Source organism: Herpailurus yagouaroundi, unplaced genomic scaffold, assembly GCF_014898765.1.
Source record: "Herpailurus yagouaroundi ecotype Mexico unplaced genomic scaffold, PumYag 163, whole genome shotgun sequence".
Taxonomy (NCBI): Eukaryota; Metazoa; Chordata; class Mammalia; order Carnivora; family Felidae; genus Herpailurus; species Herpailurus yagouaroundi.
The window spans coordinates 10393557-10410110 of NW_024412404.1; the positions used below are offsets into that span (position 1 = coordinate 10393557).

Here is a 16554-nt window from a genome sequence, read left to right on the forward strand (position 1 = left end):
CACAGCTGCAGGGAGAAGCTGTTTCCTCCCCGGTGGGGAATGTAGAAGTGGGGCAAAATGCAGGCAGCAGGGTAGTGTTTTATAACAGCCCTCTCCTTTCTCTTTGGCCTATGTGAGAATGCTCCAGGACTCCTGCTAGCTCACAGGCCAGGCCAGGCGTTCCACTCTGCATTCCTCAGCATCTCCATTTACCCCCCCGAGTCCTCTCTCCACAGAACTGTCAACTTTCCAGGCTCCCTGTCCCCTGGTGGGTGTAAAGGGATTAGTGCAGTGCCTTCTGAGACAGGAAAGTCAGCTGGAGTCTGGAGTCGCAGGGGAACTAAGGAGCAGAGGGGAGCAAGGAAGCCTCTCCAAGGTGGTTCTCCACACCCTTCCCTGTAGTGTTGACTCAATACCTGTAGCCGTGCAGTCCTCCCAGTCTTGCTCTTGCCTTGGGAGCTGAGTAAGTCTCTCTTCTCACCTGCAGGAGAGCAACACGAGCTTCTCCTGTCCCACCTGAAGCCCACCCTTAAGGATTTCTGGGTCCACCCAGAGCAGAGAGCAAAATCCCAATGCTCACTTTCCAAGCCTATCTCCTAATCCCTGCCTAACAACTTTCTCAATCTTTTTAACAGATCTGATTCCTGTGGATATCCTTTAAATCCTGCTAACCAGCCTTGGGGCTCTGTCTCTTCCAGTCAACCACGTGACAGATAGGATACCATCACCTTTGCTGCCGTAATAACTGTTGGGCTTTTCATATGCACCTTTATCAATGAAAGCCAGTTGGCAAAATCTCCAGCATAGGTGGTTAGACACTCCCTAGGTGAGGGATGGAGAAGAATGGATTTTCCTTGCTTCTATACAGAAGAGGCAACTGCTTCCTTCTCTTCTCCCAGAAGGGAGAAAACCCTTTGTTGCTTGCAAACAGGATGGAAGGATCCGGGGTTCTCCCTCTAACCTTTTGGAACATAAATACATCTCTGCAGGAGCCAGAGCAACCCTGGTGGCTCCAGTTTTTATGACCTAGAGCTATTTCCAAGGTCATGGGTCTCATTTGCCCTTGAAATGTAAACACACCTTCAGAGTTAGGTAAATCTTCCGAGAGTTCTCTCACTACATAGTTGTAAATTAACTTAGCCGAGGATCTCAAGATTGCAGCAACATTTCTCCAGGAAGTCCCAGCTCTTCAAAGTCAAAGATTCTACTTCTCTTGCTGACAGTTTGCTCCACTGTGCAATGTTGGAAGCTGGACAGATGCGTGACTCTCGTGACCCAGAGGTCTGTGCTGCTCCAGGCACTTCCACAGGAATTGTCTTTGCTCTCCTACAGCTGAGTTCAGGCACCATGCATTGGGCTGCCGGCAAAGATGTGAGGTGGCAGCGGCCTGAGTAAGAGGGTTGGTGAAATGAGCAGTGTGTACGGTAGCAGGAGTACGGTCTGTGCCGCATTTGCAAGAGGGGATATTTCATAAGTGAAAGGAGAATGTCAGTCTGAGACTCCTAGGTAGGAAGAAGAGGGGACCAGAGAAGCAATAAGCTGGGAAGTAGTATGTCTAAAAGATGTGTTGGAGGCTCCTTTTCTGGGCTGAGACCAAAGAGAGTGAGGAAAAGAGTGCATTTGTTTTGAGTGGGGTAGGGAAGCCATGTCCATGTGGAAGGTGAAGGGGAAAGTCAGCTAACCGTTGCAGGCGGACCCTAGCAGTTTCTGCCTGGACACACAACGTGATGTGTATGAACCCACGCTCTTTTTTTTTAATGTTTTATTTATTTTTTAAGAGAGAGAGAGAGCAGGAGCGGGGGAGGGTAGAGAGAGAAGGGACAGAGGATCCAAGGCAGGCTCTGCGCAGACAGTAGAGAACCTGATGCAGGGCTTGAACCCACGAACTGTGAAATCGTGACCTGAGCCAAAGGCAGATGCTTAACCGACTGAGCCACCCAGGTGGCCCACAAACCCACACTCTTTCTGCCAGCATGTAACCTGAGCAAACATCTATCTGGCTGCCTTGGGTCAGAGGTGCAGGAATGGACAGCTTAGTATAAAGCAGGTGGTTCGCTCCCAGAGGCAGTGGTCCTATGACCCCACATGTAAAAATCAGAGCCATGGATGGTAAGCAAGGCCTACGGCCTCTTGTAAGATTTCTCAGGTGGTGAACTTTTCATTTCTAAGGCAATAACCTTGTGAAAAGGTGCTAAAGGCCTGCTGAGGTATGGGCACATCTGCCCAAACGTAATGTGAAGCCTTCTGGGCCGAATAGAAGGGAATTCACAATCTTAGAATCGACAAGTTTATGTCATTAAAGTCTCTAACAGCCTGGAAGTGCTTCTCAGTAAAACTACATTTCTATGAATTGTTTCCCCGGAGTGGCTTTTATCTTTAAAAGTTGATATTTCAGGAGGCCCGAAGAATCTGTAATCAACTTGAAAGCAGCTGGGGCATAGCAGATAGTCTGGGAGGAGTGAAAGAGACCATTGATTTAGAAACCCAGTGATGCTTTCCTGATTGGGGCAGGAGCAGTTCCCGGGTGGGAGAAAGGGTGGCTGACTGCGCTGAGTGCCCTGTTCTGGGGGCCTGGGATTATCCTCCCTGGATTCTGGGGGCAGGTCCTGTTCATTATTTTGGGTCACCCGACCCCCACCTCCATCAATAGGAGAGGCACAGGTCAGGCTACAATTTTTGTGATGCTTTTAGTAAAGTAAACGTGTGTGTGTTTGGCCTGGAGTATAAGTCAGCTCTAAGTTTGTATCTCATGATGTAAATAAAGTAGAGCCTTCTCCCAGGTCCCGTCACCACAGAACCCAACTATCTTCAACAAATGGCAGGGATTACCTAGTCCTGAAATAGAAGTGCTGTTGTTACTCATTATTTGCCGCTTCACATGCTGAGCTAATCTTACATCGACGTGAGTGGTGATACTGACTTATTGGCTGCATTTCACAAGACTTCCTTTCAGGAGAGATTGAAAGCCATCCCATTCTCGGGGCTGTAACCGTAGACACCCATTTGGAGAGCCAGCTGTACAGCTGTGACTGTTCTTATCTCCCCCTCTGTGGTTTCTACAAGCAATGACGAAATCCTTCCTCATCCCGAGGAGAGTGCCTATTGTGGCCTCTTTAGGACAGATTTCCCCGAGCACTTAAAATGTAGCAGTACTAGCTAAAGTTGCTGCTTCTCATCCTTCTCGAGGCGTGTTCCAGACCTGGCGTGGTAGGAGGACAGCAGCAGAAGCCCTGACACCTTTCTTGTGAAGACCCGTCAGTATAGCATTTTGGCTTAAAGTCACCCAGCTGCCGTAGAATCCAGAAGCTTCACTCCAGCCCTTGGCAGGGCAAACATTTTGCCCACAGTGGAAAACCTGAAGGGGAAACAAATGTCAAAAGCCCCTGACTAAACATGTGTTTTGCTGCAGATTATGGAAAACCCTCTCAAAATGGCATGAGCACGTGAAGGGTGGATTTGTCTCAGAACAAGAAGGGACAGGTCTGGCTCTTCTCATTCACGATGATCCTGCCCAGGCATCCACAAACTTCTGAGAATGGCATTCAGGAGGGGGACCGGGAAGACTGAGTCCCCGCCCTACCAATGATAGCCCTCCTCTTGGGCTGTGATTGCCTCCAACCACTGTTCTTCCACTAGAATCAGAGCCCCTGGAGGCCAAAACTGTATTCTGTTCACTGTTGTATCTCCAGGAACTGGCATATAGTAGGTACTCAATAAATATTTGCAGGATAAGGAATGATTGAATGACTGTGTTGTTATAATATTACGAATACCTAAGCTACACCATGGGAGCCGCTCATTCAGTGTTTCTTTAAGTGGTCCCTGTAGGAGGGAGAATGTAACTCTAGCTGATGGGTTCCGAGAACAGTTCAGGGGAGAGTCAGTCAGCATTTGGGCCAGTCCTCCTGACGGGATTTTGAAACACGGGCACGGGGAGATGAGAGTACAGACTATTCAGGGAGAAGTCGCAGCTGAAGGGTAATACTAGGTTTTGGAGAAAGATTGCTGCCAGGTATGACTGGGAAACACGGGGTTAAATAAACTAGATTGTCCATAACAGTTCTCAGAGCTTTTAACAATGCCACTGTGACTCCAGGCAGCGTTTCGTAAACATTTGGCCTTGGGACCCTTGCAGAGCATTTTATGGAATGAATTTTCCACAGAACACATCTTGGGAAACACTGATCTAGCTCGGTCCCACATTCAGAGACAAGGAAACTGAGACTCAAGAGAAGTGGTTTAGCCAGAGCCACATAAGCAGAACCAGGTCCCTTGCCCACCAATATAATGCTCATTTGTAATACGAAGACTGCATAATAAAGGACAGTCTCTTCGTCACGGGGAACTTTTTATTTATCTATTATCCAAGCAACAACCTCGGTGCTAAACATTTCCCCCAGTTTTGCACAGTGGTATTTTATATTCATCACCATGACTCTCAGCTGCCAGTCACAGCCATTGTGTGTGTGGCCTCCAGACTCTTGGGGAGAAGGTTCACCTTAAATCAGTCCCAGGTTTGCCTCGAGGGCAAAGAAAAGATTTTCTCCTGCATGGCCATTTTTAGGGAGATCCAGGACCGTTGCAGTTTACACCCTGTGCCTCTCTTCTCAGGTGTTCCTGGTCCCCAGCCCTTACATCTGCTGAGGTAGGCAGAGCGGTGCCCCAGACTTGTCCGCCTCCAAATCCCTGGAACCTGTGAATATGTTACCTTACATGGCAGAAGGGACTTTGCAGATGCAATTTTATGTCATGGACTTTAGGAAGATTATCCTGGATTATCTGGGTGGGCGCAATCTAATCACACGAGCCCTTAAAAGCAGAGAACTTTATCTGGCTGGAACAGAAGTGAACCCACAGGAGGGCAAGTCAGAATCTCGGTGTGCAGAAGACTCCATGCTGTCTTTGAAGATGAAGGGGGCAACAGGACAAATATAGATGGCTTTAAATTGCTGAGAAGAGGCTCCCTTCTGACAGCCATCAAGCAGATGGAGACCTGAGTCGTAAGTCCTCTAATCAGAAGAAAATGAATTCTGCCAGAAACCTGAATGAGCACTGAATGAGAGACTCTCTCTAGAGCCTCTAGTTAGAGCCTAGGCCAAGGGACCCGGAGCAGAGGAACCATTGTAGCCCAGGGGACTACTGATGTGTAGACTGTGAGATGATAAATTTCTGTTGTTTTAAGCCAGTAAATTTATGGTAGTTAATTTTGACAGCCTGAGAAAACAGACACCCCTGGGATAAAATCTTGAACATCCAAAGTGGAAGCCTTAAGGGAAGAGAGGTTAGGGAAGGGCACCAAAGGGCCTGGAGGGCTTTGGGGCTGAGTACTGAGTTTCAGTGTTTTTTAAAAAACCAGCCAGTTTGAGTCATGCACGTCTTCCCCGGCACCCCCCCACCTCCCCCCCGGCCAGGAGTCCTTGTATCTCTACCCAAAATGAGGTGGTCATGGGGGAAGTGTGCTAGAGGCCAAAGGGCTCCCCAAAGTAGGACCACCTCTGTCTTTTCTATACCCCATGTACTGTCTGACGACTGAATCGTGGAGTCTGTCATAAATGGCCCAAAGCCTCTGCAACTCGTTTGAAAGTGGTTATTAGTGGCTATATCAGTTGAAAAGAAAGGGGCTGCTAATTCACAAACCCTGACAGGTTGAAGTGTGGTTATTACAGAAGACAACACTAAGGACTCCTGGTGTTGGACTGGCCCAGGCTTCCAAGGCAAAGCCTTTAGCTTTTCAACAGAGGGCATGTCCCAGAAGGGAAAGCATTTGTCTAGGAGTTCAAAATAAACATCACCGTGCTTGAGAAAGATTTCAGCTTCCATGGCAGATAACCTGACTAACCTTAGATCTACAGCCTATTTCTGAGTCTTGGTACTCTTCAGTTTCTAAATGTGGAGGAAAGTGTTTGCATTCTTTTATTTTACTGAAGTAAAAGGGAGACATGGAGAGGGACTTGGTATTGCTGGTCTGAAACCTTTTTGTTCCTATTTTGTTTGATTTTCTGAACCTATTTAAGGTTCTAACACAAGAGATCTAATTATTTAAAGCTATGGAGATTTTTGCACAGTGTCTTATCTCTGATGAGATACACATTGTTACAAAATACTTTCATTTTTAAAAGAACAGGATTAATTTTAATGTTAAAGGAATCTGGAAATTCTGCCTTGGATAAAAGTGGAGTTAAAAAATCAGGGAAGCTTCTTGGATTACTTAGAACAAAACATCCTTTTTTTTTTTTTTAATTAAACTTGAGTGTATTTGCAGGCTGTTTTATTCATGCTCCATTGTCATCTCTAATGCACATAGAAGATACCTTTCCCACAGTGTGATTCAATACAGGCACCCAAAAAGATGGTCTCAGATTTCATGTGTCCAGGTAATTAGCTGAGTTTGAGCGGCTCAGTTAAACCCTTTGAAGGTCAATAATGCATGAATTTCTGGCAGACTGCCTAGCACGGAGTCCATAAACTTGTATAGGGACTAAACATTTTTATAGTAGAGAAAATTTTGTGTTTGAAATATGAACTAAATGATCTTAGCATCAGTTTTGCCTAGAATTTTATGGCAAATTCATGTTTTAGTGGGACAACAAGAAAGTTCTGATGTGAGTGCTTTCCAAATTTTCAAAGAAGTCTTTCCTCTGTTTTGCATATTTGGTAGCACAGTCTCTTGTGAACCTTAAAATCGTATTTAAAATTTTTTTTTAACGTTTATTTATTTATTTATTTATTTCAACGTTTTTTATTTATTTTTGGGACAGAGAGAGACAGAGCATGAACGGGCGAGGGGCAGAGAGAGAGGGAGACACAGAATCGGAAACAGGCTCCAGGCTCTGAGCTGTCAGCACAGAGTCTGACGCGGGGCTTGAACTCACGGACCCCAGGATCATGACCTGAGCCGAAGTCGGACGCTTAACCAACTGAGCCACCCAGGCGCCCCTAAAATTGTATTTTAGTACTCCCAATTAAAATGTCAGGATTTAGATTCCACGAGAAGGCCCTCTGGGAATGTGTCTAGGTGTCTTGAAAACATAAATGTAAATATTACATGGTATTTAACTTTTTTCCCCTAAAGGTAAAGGTTTTATAGAAAACTTTAATTTTGGCCCTAAAATTTAACTGGAGCATTCAGATAGCAAAATAAAACTCAGTTTCGATAAAGATGGGTTTTTCTTCCCAAGTTTTCTCAGTGGACAAGGCAAACGTGGGATTGGGCCAGGCAGATTGCTGCTTGATTTTGGTTCCGCCTTTCTCACTTGGGAGGCCTAGGATCACACGGTTTCTTTGCATCTGGCTCTTTCCTCCAAAATGGTTATGATCCCAAACCTCCCCTTCAAGATGTGGAGCGAGTATGTTGTTTGAACCCCAGTACTGCTGCGTGGCATCCGACGCTCACTCTGGGTGCCGGGACTGATCACTGTCACACTTCTGTTGGCTTGTGCCCCCCACACCCACTAACCCTGGAAAACTAACCTCACTGGACCGGCCACTAGGCTGACACCAGTGCTCCCAGTTATGAGAGTGCAAAGTTGAGGCTCGCTTCATTTTACTAAAGCTTCCAACTGATGATCTGTAACTGGCAGATTTAGGAGTCTGCTGTCCCTGGTTGGAGGTTTCTCCAGTACCAACAGCGTTGGGGGACAGTTTGCTTGTTCGACCCCAGCTGCCTTATCTGGGTCCGGTGAAAGGCAGTCTTGCTGTATCCATATTTGTCATGATTGTACCTCCTGACATTTTACACTGGGGTGTGAGTATTTATGCCTCATGAATTAGCCAGGAAATGACTTTTTGGTAGCCACTTTGCTGATAGAAAACAGCCAAGATAGGGTATTCTTCTAGAGGCCTTCCACCAGAGGCATATGGACGAGGCCTTTTGTCTTGACATAAAGAAGCCACCTCCTTTTCTTCAGTTTTGTTTGATTTGTGTTTTGTTTTGTTTTCCTCTCAGAGTTTTGATGAGGAGTTTGCACTGGATCCTCATAGAGCTATTGTCACCAACTCCAGGAGCAAGCTGCACTTCCAGGCTTCTGCCATCAGCTAGGGGCTTTCTAGGCCACTATTATTAGGCATCAGGGGCAGAGATTGATTGCCTGGGGTTGTATTTTTTTTTTTAACTTTTTTTTTGCGGGGGGTGGGGGGTTATATGAATTTATATCCGTCGCACAGGAGTGCAATTCCAGTCACAGTTGTTGGATCCCAAGCCGTAAGGGGCCTGCTTGTCAACCTGTGACAGTTCAGAACTCCATACTTTCATTTCTGATTGGACTTCTACACACCACATCTATTTAATTTGCCTTGTGCTGTTTTTTTTTTTCTTCTCGCCCAAAGTGGACTTTTAAAGAATAATTGTTTTAGAACTCATAATTTGGAAACTCAAAAAATATATGAATAGCAACTAAATCCTTTGGGAGTACAGCAAGTTAGTAACAGAAAGCCCTTTCGGAAAAGATGGCATTAAATGTAGGAGGCACCAATATATATGGCTCGACTTTGTTGGTGTTTTGGTCAAACCAGTCTTTCAGCCTAAATGCTTTTCCCATTTCTGCAGCACCCAAGAGTGCAAGACTGTGTAAACAGAGAGAACATTGTTGGGAACTGTTTACTCTGGCACACAGCCTCTCCTAGCCTTCTGATCACTGCTACGGGTCAAGGGTCAAAGGTCCACGACAGGCCTGGGCTTAAGGGTGCTCTTCAATTACTCCATAGTAATTGAGGATAAAGCCAAAGGATTGCCTTTTCCTCACTGTGAAATCTGGTCACATCTGTAAGTGGGCTCTTCTACACAGAAAGTTAATATTTGGTGGAAATCTCTGTTAAGGGTTATTTACTGAAAGAAAAAAGATGGCTGTAGCGTGAAAATGATTCCTGCGTCTGTCACAAATGTTCCCATGTCAGGGTTCACTCTGCTTTCCTGCACAAACAACTCTTGATGATTTATGCACCTGAAGACGTATCTTACCAATGGCTATGAAGGAAATGTTCTGAGAAACGTTCTCTAGGCTTTGTTTAGAGGGAGCTCCGAAGCAGAGGTTAAATGCAATTTAACATGTTCCTCCAAAATGCAATTGACATATTGCTGTATTAATTTTAAGGAGAAAAAAAAGGCCATTTGACTTCCTGGTTGATAGATTTGTTGACTCTTAAAATACTCATTCCCACACCGTGGTAGGAATTATGAGTACAATTTCTGAGAGTGTCTTTGGATTTGGCGAGCAGTGTCAGGATTCTTTAAAAGAAGTTGCTTGGGATTTTTTAGATGTAAGAAAAAAGTTCTGTTTCTCATTTATATCTGCTTGTTAACTAAAAGTGATCGTTGATTATCTGCTTGATTTTATTTTTATGTAATCTCTACACCAAGTGTGGGGCTGGAACTCACAACCCTGAGATCAAGAGTTGCACACTCCATGGACTGAACCAACCAGGTGCCCCTAAAAGTAGTGCCTTCTGAAAAATCTATAGTTAACTTTTATTTTGAAATAATTTTAGATATACGGGAGATTGCAAAGAAATGTACAGGAATATCCCGTGAATCCCTCCCACCAGCCCCATGAAAAATCCATTTTGACTATTTTTCCTGTGAAAAGAGGAAATAAATTTAAGGGTTGAGCTAAAAAACGGGCTGCTTCAGTGTAATCCGAAGGCATAGTGGAGATCAGAGTATTGGACCCCCACCCTTCCTACAGCTTCCTTGTTTCATTTGCCAAAAAATGGACAGCTACCGGCAGAGGGCGCGATAGGGGTGCTGACGCTCTAGCTACTCATCTCCTTCCTTTTAATGCTTCCTCCTCCTCCTCCCATCTCAAAGTTCAAAGTGACTGGGTTTAGGGTAGGGATGAGGTGAGGCTTGAAAGTGGATTGTGTGGTTGAGCAAAACTTTTGAAGTTTTGCCTTGTACTTCGCCAATACTCTAGCCCTAAACTTTCTAGGAGAGACCTTTCTCCTCCCTCTTTTTGAATAAAGGACTTCTAGTCCACATGAAAGTGCGGGGGGAGGGTGCGGGGGGCAGGTAATCAATATCAAATCACATACAAGAGAAAAGTCACTGAAGAGTGTTTTGGGAGATGAGGAAGAAAGATACCGAAAAGTCACTTATTTCAAATTAAGCACATAGAGTTATGTTAAAGAAGCATGGAACTATTTGAAATTGCACCTATATTTTTTCTGGTTGAGGAGGGAGATGAAAGAAAAGAAGGTAAATCCCAAATTCTGAGGGAAAAAAAAAGGCAAAGAGAGAATGAAGAAAGGCAGAGACTTATTACACTCAGCTTAGAGGTAGAGTCTCTAGGAGGAATTTGAGGTTTAGGTCAGCTATCGTCCCTCTGGACAGTAAGCTTCAGAGCATCATCTCTTATCACTGCCCTTAGAAACGTTAATCGATTAGCCATTCATCCTAGCTTCTCAGAATGCTGTAAGTATCCTGGCATCACCCAGTGGAATAGCCACAAGTACACAAGAGGAGAGCCTAACCTCAGTTGCCTCGGTGGCAGACGGCAGTTCTGCCCTGTTGTGACCTTCCAAGTTCGGAGATGCCCCAGTCTGCCAGATAGAGAAGCTAAAGTACACAGGGAAACAGACCAATGTTATGTATAACAGCAAACTGTTTACCGGTTTCCTTATGACAGCCCTTTTTCTTCATGCAGATACAGTAAGTACTGTGGGCCTCTCACCAGCTGGCTACAACCTTTCATACCTTGCCAGCCCTCACCACCTTCCTTCCCCCTCAATAACCAGTACAATGTACTGGCTTCTCCACTATCACTAGGGGAATCAACTTCAGGGCATAACCAGGTTTTCTCAATTCTTTGCCTTCCTTTTGGCTACACTTGACTCCCTGTGCCTCAGGGCCATGTTTATTTGTTGAATGGTTACCTACTTTAACATTGCTGTCATTACCACCCTAACCCTCTACCATTCCCAAGTGGACCTCACCTGGGAAGTTGTTAGAAATGCAGAATCAGGGGCACCTGGGTGGCGCAGTCGGTTAAGCGTCCGACTTCAGCCAGGTCACGATCTCGCGGTCCGTGAGTTCGAGCCCCGCGTCGGGCTCTGGGCTGATGGCTCAGAGCCTGGAGCCTGTTTCCGATTCTGTGTCTCCCTCTCTCTCTGCCCCTCCCCCGTTCATGCTCTGTCTCTCTCTGTCCCAAAAATAAATAAACGTTGAAAAAAAAAAAAAAGAAATGCAGAATCAGAGGCTCAGCTTCAGACCTTCTGAATCAGAATCTGCACATTAGCACAATCTCCTGGGGATTCTCATATGCACATTAAAATTCGAGAAGCCCTGCTGGCCTCCCTGGCTCTCACCCTTTTCTATTGCAGATCGCCACTTCACCTGCCAGAAACCATACTTCCATCATCTTGAGACCCAGGGCTCCTTCATAATCTTTGTATTCATTTTTTTTTTTTTATTTAGTATACTCCAAGAATAGCTCTTCCAACCCCCTTTCCACTCTTCCTCTCTTCATTCCTGTTTTTTTTTTCCCCTCCTATTCCTATCCTTTCTTTCCCTACCTTAACTTTACAGAGATCAGATGACCTTGCTGTGCTAATGTTTTGTTTTGTTTGTTTTTTTTTCCTTCTATGCTTCAGTATATTTCTGGTGTTCTACCACTCTCTATTTTCAGATCTCAGATGATAATATCTTCCCTGTTTCTAAGGCAGTTCTTCTACCTGTGCCTTTTGTGCATTTTCCTATGCCTCTCTTCTGGGCTCTTGCTGTCTCCCTGGTCTTCTGTCTCCCAGAATCATGTACATTGTTTCCGCTAAGCCTTTCCTTTTTGCATCCAAATGTGCAGAGATCTTCTTTTAAGAAAATCACAAGATACACACACATTCATATTCACTTGATCCTACTCCTTGCTGGTTTGCATTCGATTTTTCCTCTTTCACAATCGATTTTTCCAACAAATGGTATAGAACAATGGCTTGTAGTTGGGACAGTCTTGCCTTCCCCTGCCTCTGGAGACATTTGGCAATGTCTGGAAGTATGGTTGCTGCAACCGTGGGAGATGCTACTGGCATCTAGAAGTGGGTGGAGACCAAGGATGCGACTAAACATGCTACAGTGCACAAGACAGCCCCACACAACAAAGAATTACGTGGCTATGGTGACCAACCATCTTGGTTTGCCTTTGACTTCCTCAGTTATCACATTGAAAATCCTATGTCCCAGGAAACCCCTGAGTTTTGGTCATCCTGGGATGGTTGGGTCACCCTATTATCATGCCACAAATGTCAAAAATGCTGAAGTTAAGAAACCCTGCTTTAGAAGGAGGATCCATTAACTTTTCTATGGAAACAACTCTTAATGAAAGTCACCAGTGGTCCCCTTCTCATCATGAAATTCAATGGCCGTTTTGTCTCCTCCCTCAACCTTTTGATCTCATTCAAACATTTTGACACTGTTGCTTTACTATTCACTTTGGAGCATTTTATTCTCCTACTTTTGGTTCTCTCCCTTCTACCCCCATTATGGGGCCTTCTCTCTTTTGTGGGTCCCTACTTCTATTATCTCTCTCTTTTTTATGGGATTAGTGGCTTTTATTTATTTATTTATTTATTTATTTAGAGAGAGCACACATATGAGCAGGGTAGAGGGCCTGAGGGAGAGAGAGAATCTTAAGCAGACTCCATGCTCAGTGTGGAGCCTCATGTGGAGCTCCATCCCTTGACCCTGGGATCATGACCTGAGCTGAAATCAAGAGTGGGACACTCAACTGACTGAGCCACCCAGGTGCCCCTATTGTCTCTTAACTGTAGATAGTCCTGTAGTTAAGTGTTCCTTGGCTCTCTTCCTTACTCTCCCACTGAAGAATTTACTCCACTCCATAGTTTCAGATCTCATCTGTATTAGTTGATTCGCAAATCTCTTTCCTGAGTCCTAGTCTTTCATGTCCAAGTAACTGAGGGATTCCCTTGGATGTTCAGCAGAATCTAAAACTCTAATGTGAGTAATAGCAAGTTAAGGACATTGATTTAATACGTTAGCAAGGAGGAAGGACAATATGGTCTAGCTTCCATTTCCAGCCGGTCTTCCACTTGGGTCTGATATAACCCTTCAGCTCTATCCAACCAGGATAGTTCTGTTCATGCTTTTATATACCTTGTGCTTTCCTCCTTCCATGGTTTTGTTTCGTGGCTTTATGCTTGTGAAAAACATTTCTGCACTTTCCTTCCTTCCTAATCATTCCAGTCAGGAAAATGTGGAATGATGAAAATACTGGATTAGGAGTCAGAAGACCTATTTCTGTCACTCACTCTACTTGCTGTCTGACCTTGGGACAATTTCTTGAGCTTTCAGAAGGTTTTCTATATATGTTTTAAATTTTATTTATTTAAAAAAAATTTTTAATTTTAAAATTTTTGAACTTTTTAATTTTTTTAATTTTTAATTTTTAAATTTAATTTTTAAACTCTTTAAACTTAATTTTGAGAGAGAGACAGAGACAGAAACAGAGCATGAGTTGGGGAGGGGCAGAGAGAGAGGGAGACACAGAATCCAAAGCAGGCTCCAGGCTTCAAGCTGTCAGCACAGAGCCCTATGCGGGGCATGAACCCATGAACCACGAGATCATGACCTGAGCCAAAGTCAGATGCTCAACCGACTGAGCCACTCAGGCACCCCGAAGGTTTTCTGTATTATAAAGAAGAATCCCATCCCCGCCTGCCTCAGATAGCTAATGTGAAAAAAAAATGCTTTGAAAGATGAGAATTATCATATAAGCATTGTCCAACCTGTACTCTGATAGCACTTTGTGCCTTTAATCTGGGGACTTACTATCTCTTACATGTAAAGCAGTGACAAAGTCTACAAACTTCTTAAAAAGTAGGGCCCTAATGTAAAACTTTTCTTCTATGCTCTCTATCATTGTACATATCATGTTAACAGATTCTGAGGAAAAAGTGATGAAAAAAATAGCAATTCCATGTACTATTCAGTTTTTATTCTTGACTCACTAATTTCAAATATTAAAAAAAATTTTTTTGTAATGTTTTATTTATTTCTGAGAGAGATAGAGTATGAGTGGGGGAAGGGCAGAGAGAGAGGGAGACACAGAATCTGAAGTAGGCTCCAGGCTCTGAGCTGGCAGCACAAGAGGCCAATATGGGGCTTGAGCCCACGATCTGTGAGATCATGACCTGAGCCGAAGTCAGATGCTCAGCTGACTGAGCGACCTGCAGACGCCCCCCTAAACATTTTTTACTACAAATTTATCACCTTTCCTTTTTTTTTTTTTTTAAACCTCCAATTTAGGTGATGTCTTTCCAGTGCAAATGAATCCAATAGCTCAATCTCAGTTTATACCTTTGGCTGAAGTTCTTTGCTGTGCTATATCTGATATGAATGTTGCTCAGATTGTGGTGACACAGGAATCACTATTGGAGCATTTGATGAAACATTACCCAGGTAGGACAGCAAGTTTTCTCTATTAGTTCATTTTATGTGTTTGCTTTCTATTTATAAGTCATTTTTTTAAAAGAGGTTTTCAGCAACTTAACAATTTTTTTTAAATGTGTATTTATTTGCTTATTTATTTGAGAGAGAGCACGAGCTGGGGAGGGGCAGAGAGAGGGAGACAGAGAATCCCAAGCAGGCTCTGTGCTGTCAGTGCAAAACCCGACATGGGACTCAAACCCATGAACCATTAGATCAAGACCTGAGCTGAAGTCAGACACTCAACCAACTGAGCCTCCCAGGTGCCCCTATTTAGAAATCATCTTAAACATGTAAATAAACTGGGCGATATCTACTTTTTTTTTTTTTCTATTGTAGACCCTTGTATTAGAGCCCTGCTAGGAAAAGGCCTGCATCAACAAATTTAATAAGGGTATTTCTTTTACTTTCCAAAGGAACTTTTTCAAAAATTATGCTTATGGGTTTTTAAAAAATTTTTTTTTAATGTTTATTTATTTTTGAGACAGAGAGAGACAGGGGGAGAGTCAGAGAGAGAGGGAGACACAGAATCTGAAGCAGGCTCCAGGCTCTGAGCTGTCAGCACAGAGCCCGATGTGGGGCTCGAACTCACCGACCATGAGATCATGACCTGAGCCGAAGTCGGACGCTTAACCGACTGAGCCACCCGGGCACCCCTCAAAAATTATGCTTATGACAACAAATCAGATTGTAGAAAGGAGTGCAGAGCAAAACAAGGGAAAGTTCATCTTCTGCCCCCCCCCCCCCCCGCCAGTCACATCCTTCCATTGCCACCTCCCAAAGGCAACAGCTTCTATTCTCTTTTCCTGTGTATACTTTCATAAATTGTATTTGAGCATATGTGTTCTATTTTTATAACATTGATTGGATCATTTTTTAAAATGTTTATTTATTTTTGAAGGACAGAGAGACAGAGCATGAGCCAGGGAGGGGCAGAGAGAGAGGGAGACACAGAAGTCTGAAAATAATCCAGGCCCCGAGCTGTCAGCACAGAGCCTGACGCAGGGCTCCAACTCACAAGCCGTGAGATCATGACCTGAGCCGAAGTCGGGCGCCTAACTGACTGAGCCACCTAGCAACCCCAAATTAGATCTTTACATTCTCTCTGCCCCTTGCCTAGGTTAAAAACATATTTTAGAAATCTTTCTGTATTATTATATATCGATCTATCTCATTCTTACACAGCTGCCATGATATCCCAGTGCATGAATGTAGGAGAGTATTTTTTGATTAATTAATAATATTATTATTATCTTTAAAATAATTTTAAGGATTTTATTTTTAAGTAATCTGCACCCAACATGCAGTCAGGCACCCCTGCAGAAGAGTATTTAAAAAAATTTCCCATTGTAAAATATTCTCATTGTAGAAAATCGAGAACATCTAGAGAAGTAACCACTTATGGTACCACCACTCAAGGAAATCAATGTTAATATATGATGTATTTTCTTCCAGTGTTATTCAAAAATGTTTTCACAACATAAATACAGTTTTGAACGCTGCTATTTGGAAAAGGGAAAATTTTAAAGTTTATTTATTTTGAGAGAGGCAGAGACAATATGAACAGGAAAGGAGCAGAAAGAGAGGGAGAGAGAGAATCCCAAGCAGGCCTGGCACTGCCAGCTTTGGAGCCTGATGCGGGACTCGAACCCACAAACTCTGAGATAATGACCTGAGCTGAAACCAAGAGATGGACACAACTGACTGGGCCACCCAGGCACCCCAGGAATTTCTTTTAATTTAATTTAATTTAATTTAATTTAATTTAATTTAATGTTTAATGTTTATTTATTAAAAAAATTTTTTTTAACGTTTATTTATTTTTGAGACAGAGAGAGACAGAGCATGAACAGAGGAGGGGCAGAGAGAGAGGGAGACACAGAATCCGAAGCACATTCCAGGCTCTGAACTGAGAGGCACATTCCAGGCTCTGAACATGAGATCATGACCTGAGCCAACGTCAGATGAGTAACTGACTGAGCCACCCAGGTGCCCCCCCCTCACCCCCAGGGATTTCTTTTAAAAAGATTTGTTACCTTCCTAGTTTGAAAAACTATCATAATATTGATGTTAGATAGTTTGCCCTCCCCCTGACACAAACTGGTTTTCATTTTGTCTTTAGATTATTAAGATTTAAGCTAGGAGAC

At 43.8% G+C, this 16554-nt stretch overlaps 1 protein-coding gene across 4 annotated transcripts in view; it reads left to right on the top strand.

Moving 5' to 3' along the window:
* Positions 1-16554, top strand: part of STOX1 (storkhead box 1) — a 59425-nt gene that overhangs the window by 29199 nt on the left and 13672 nt on the right. For 2 of the 4 annotated variants that reach the window (XM_040485217.1, XM_040485216.1), the window contains exon 2: positions 14228-14380. In XM_040485217.1, the coding sequence (XP_040341151.1) occupies positions 14228-14380 (153 nt within the window). Of the gene's footprint in view, positions 1-1841; positions 4980-14182; positions 14381-16554 lie in introns of those variants that run through there. The other 2 variants (XM_040485219.1, XM_040485218.1) reach the window with 2 other exon arrangements.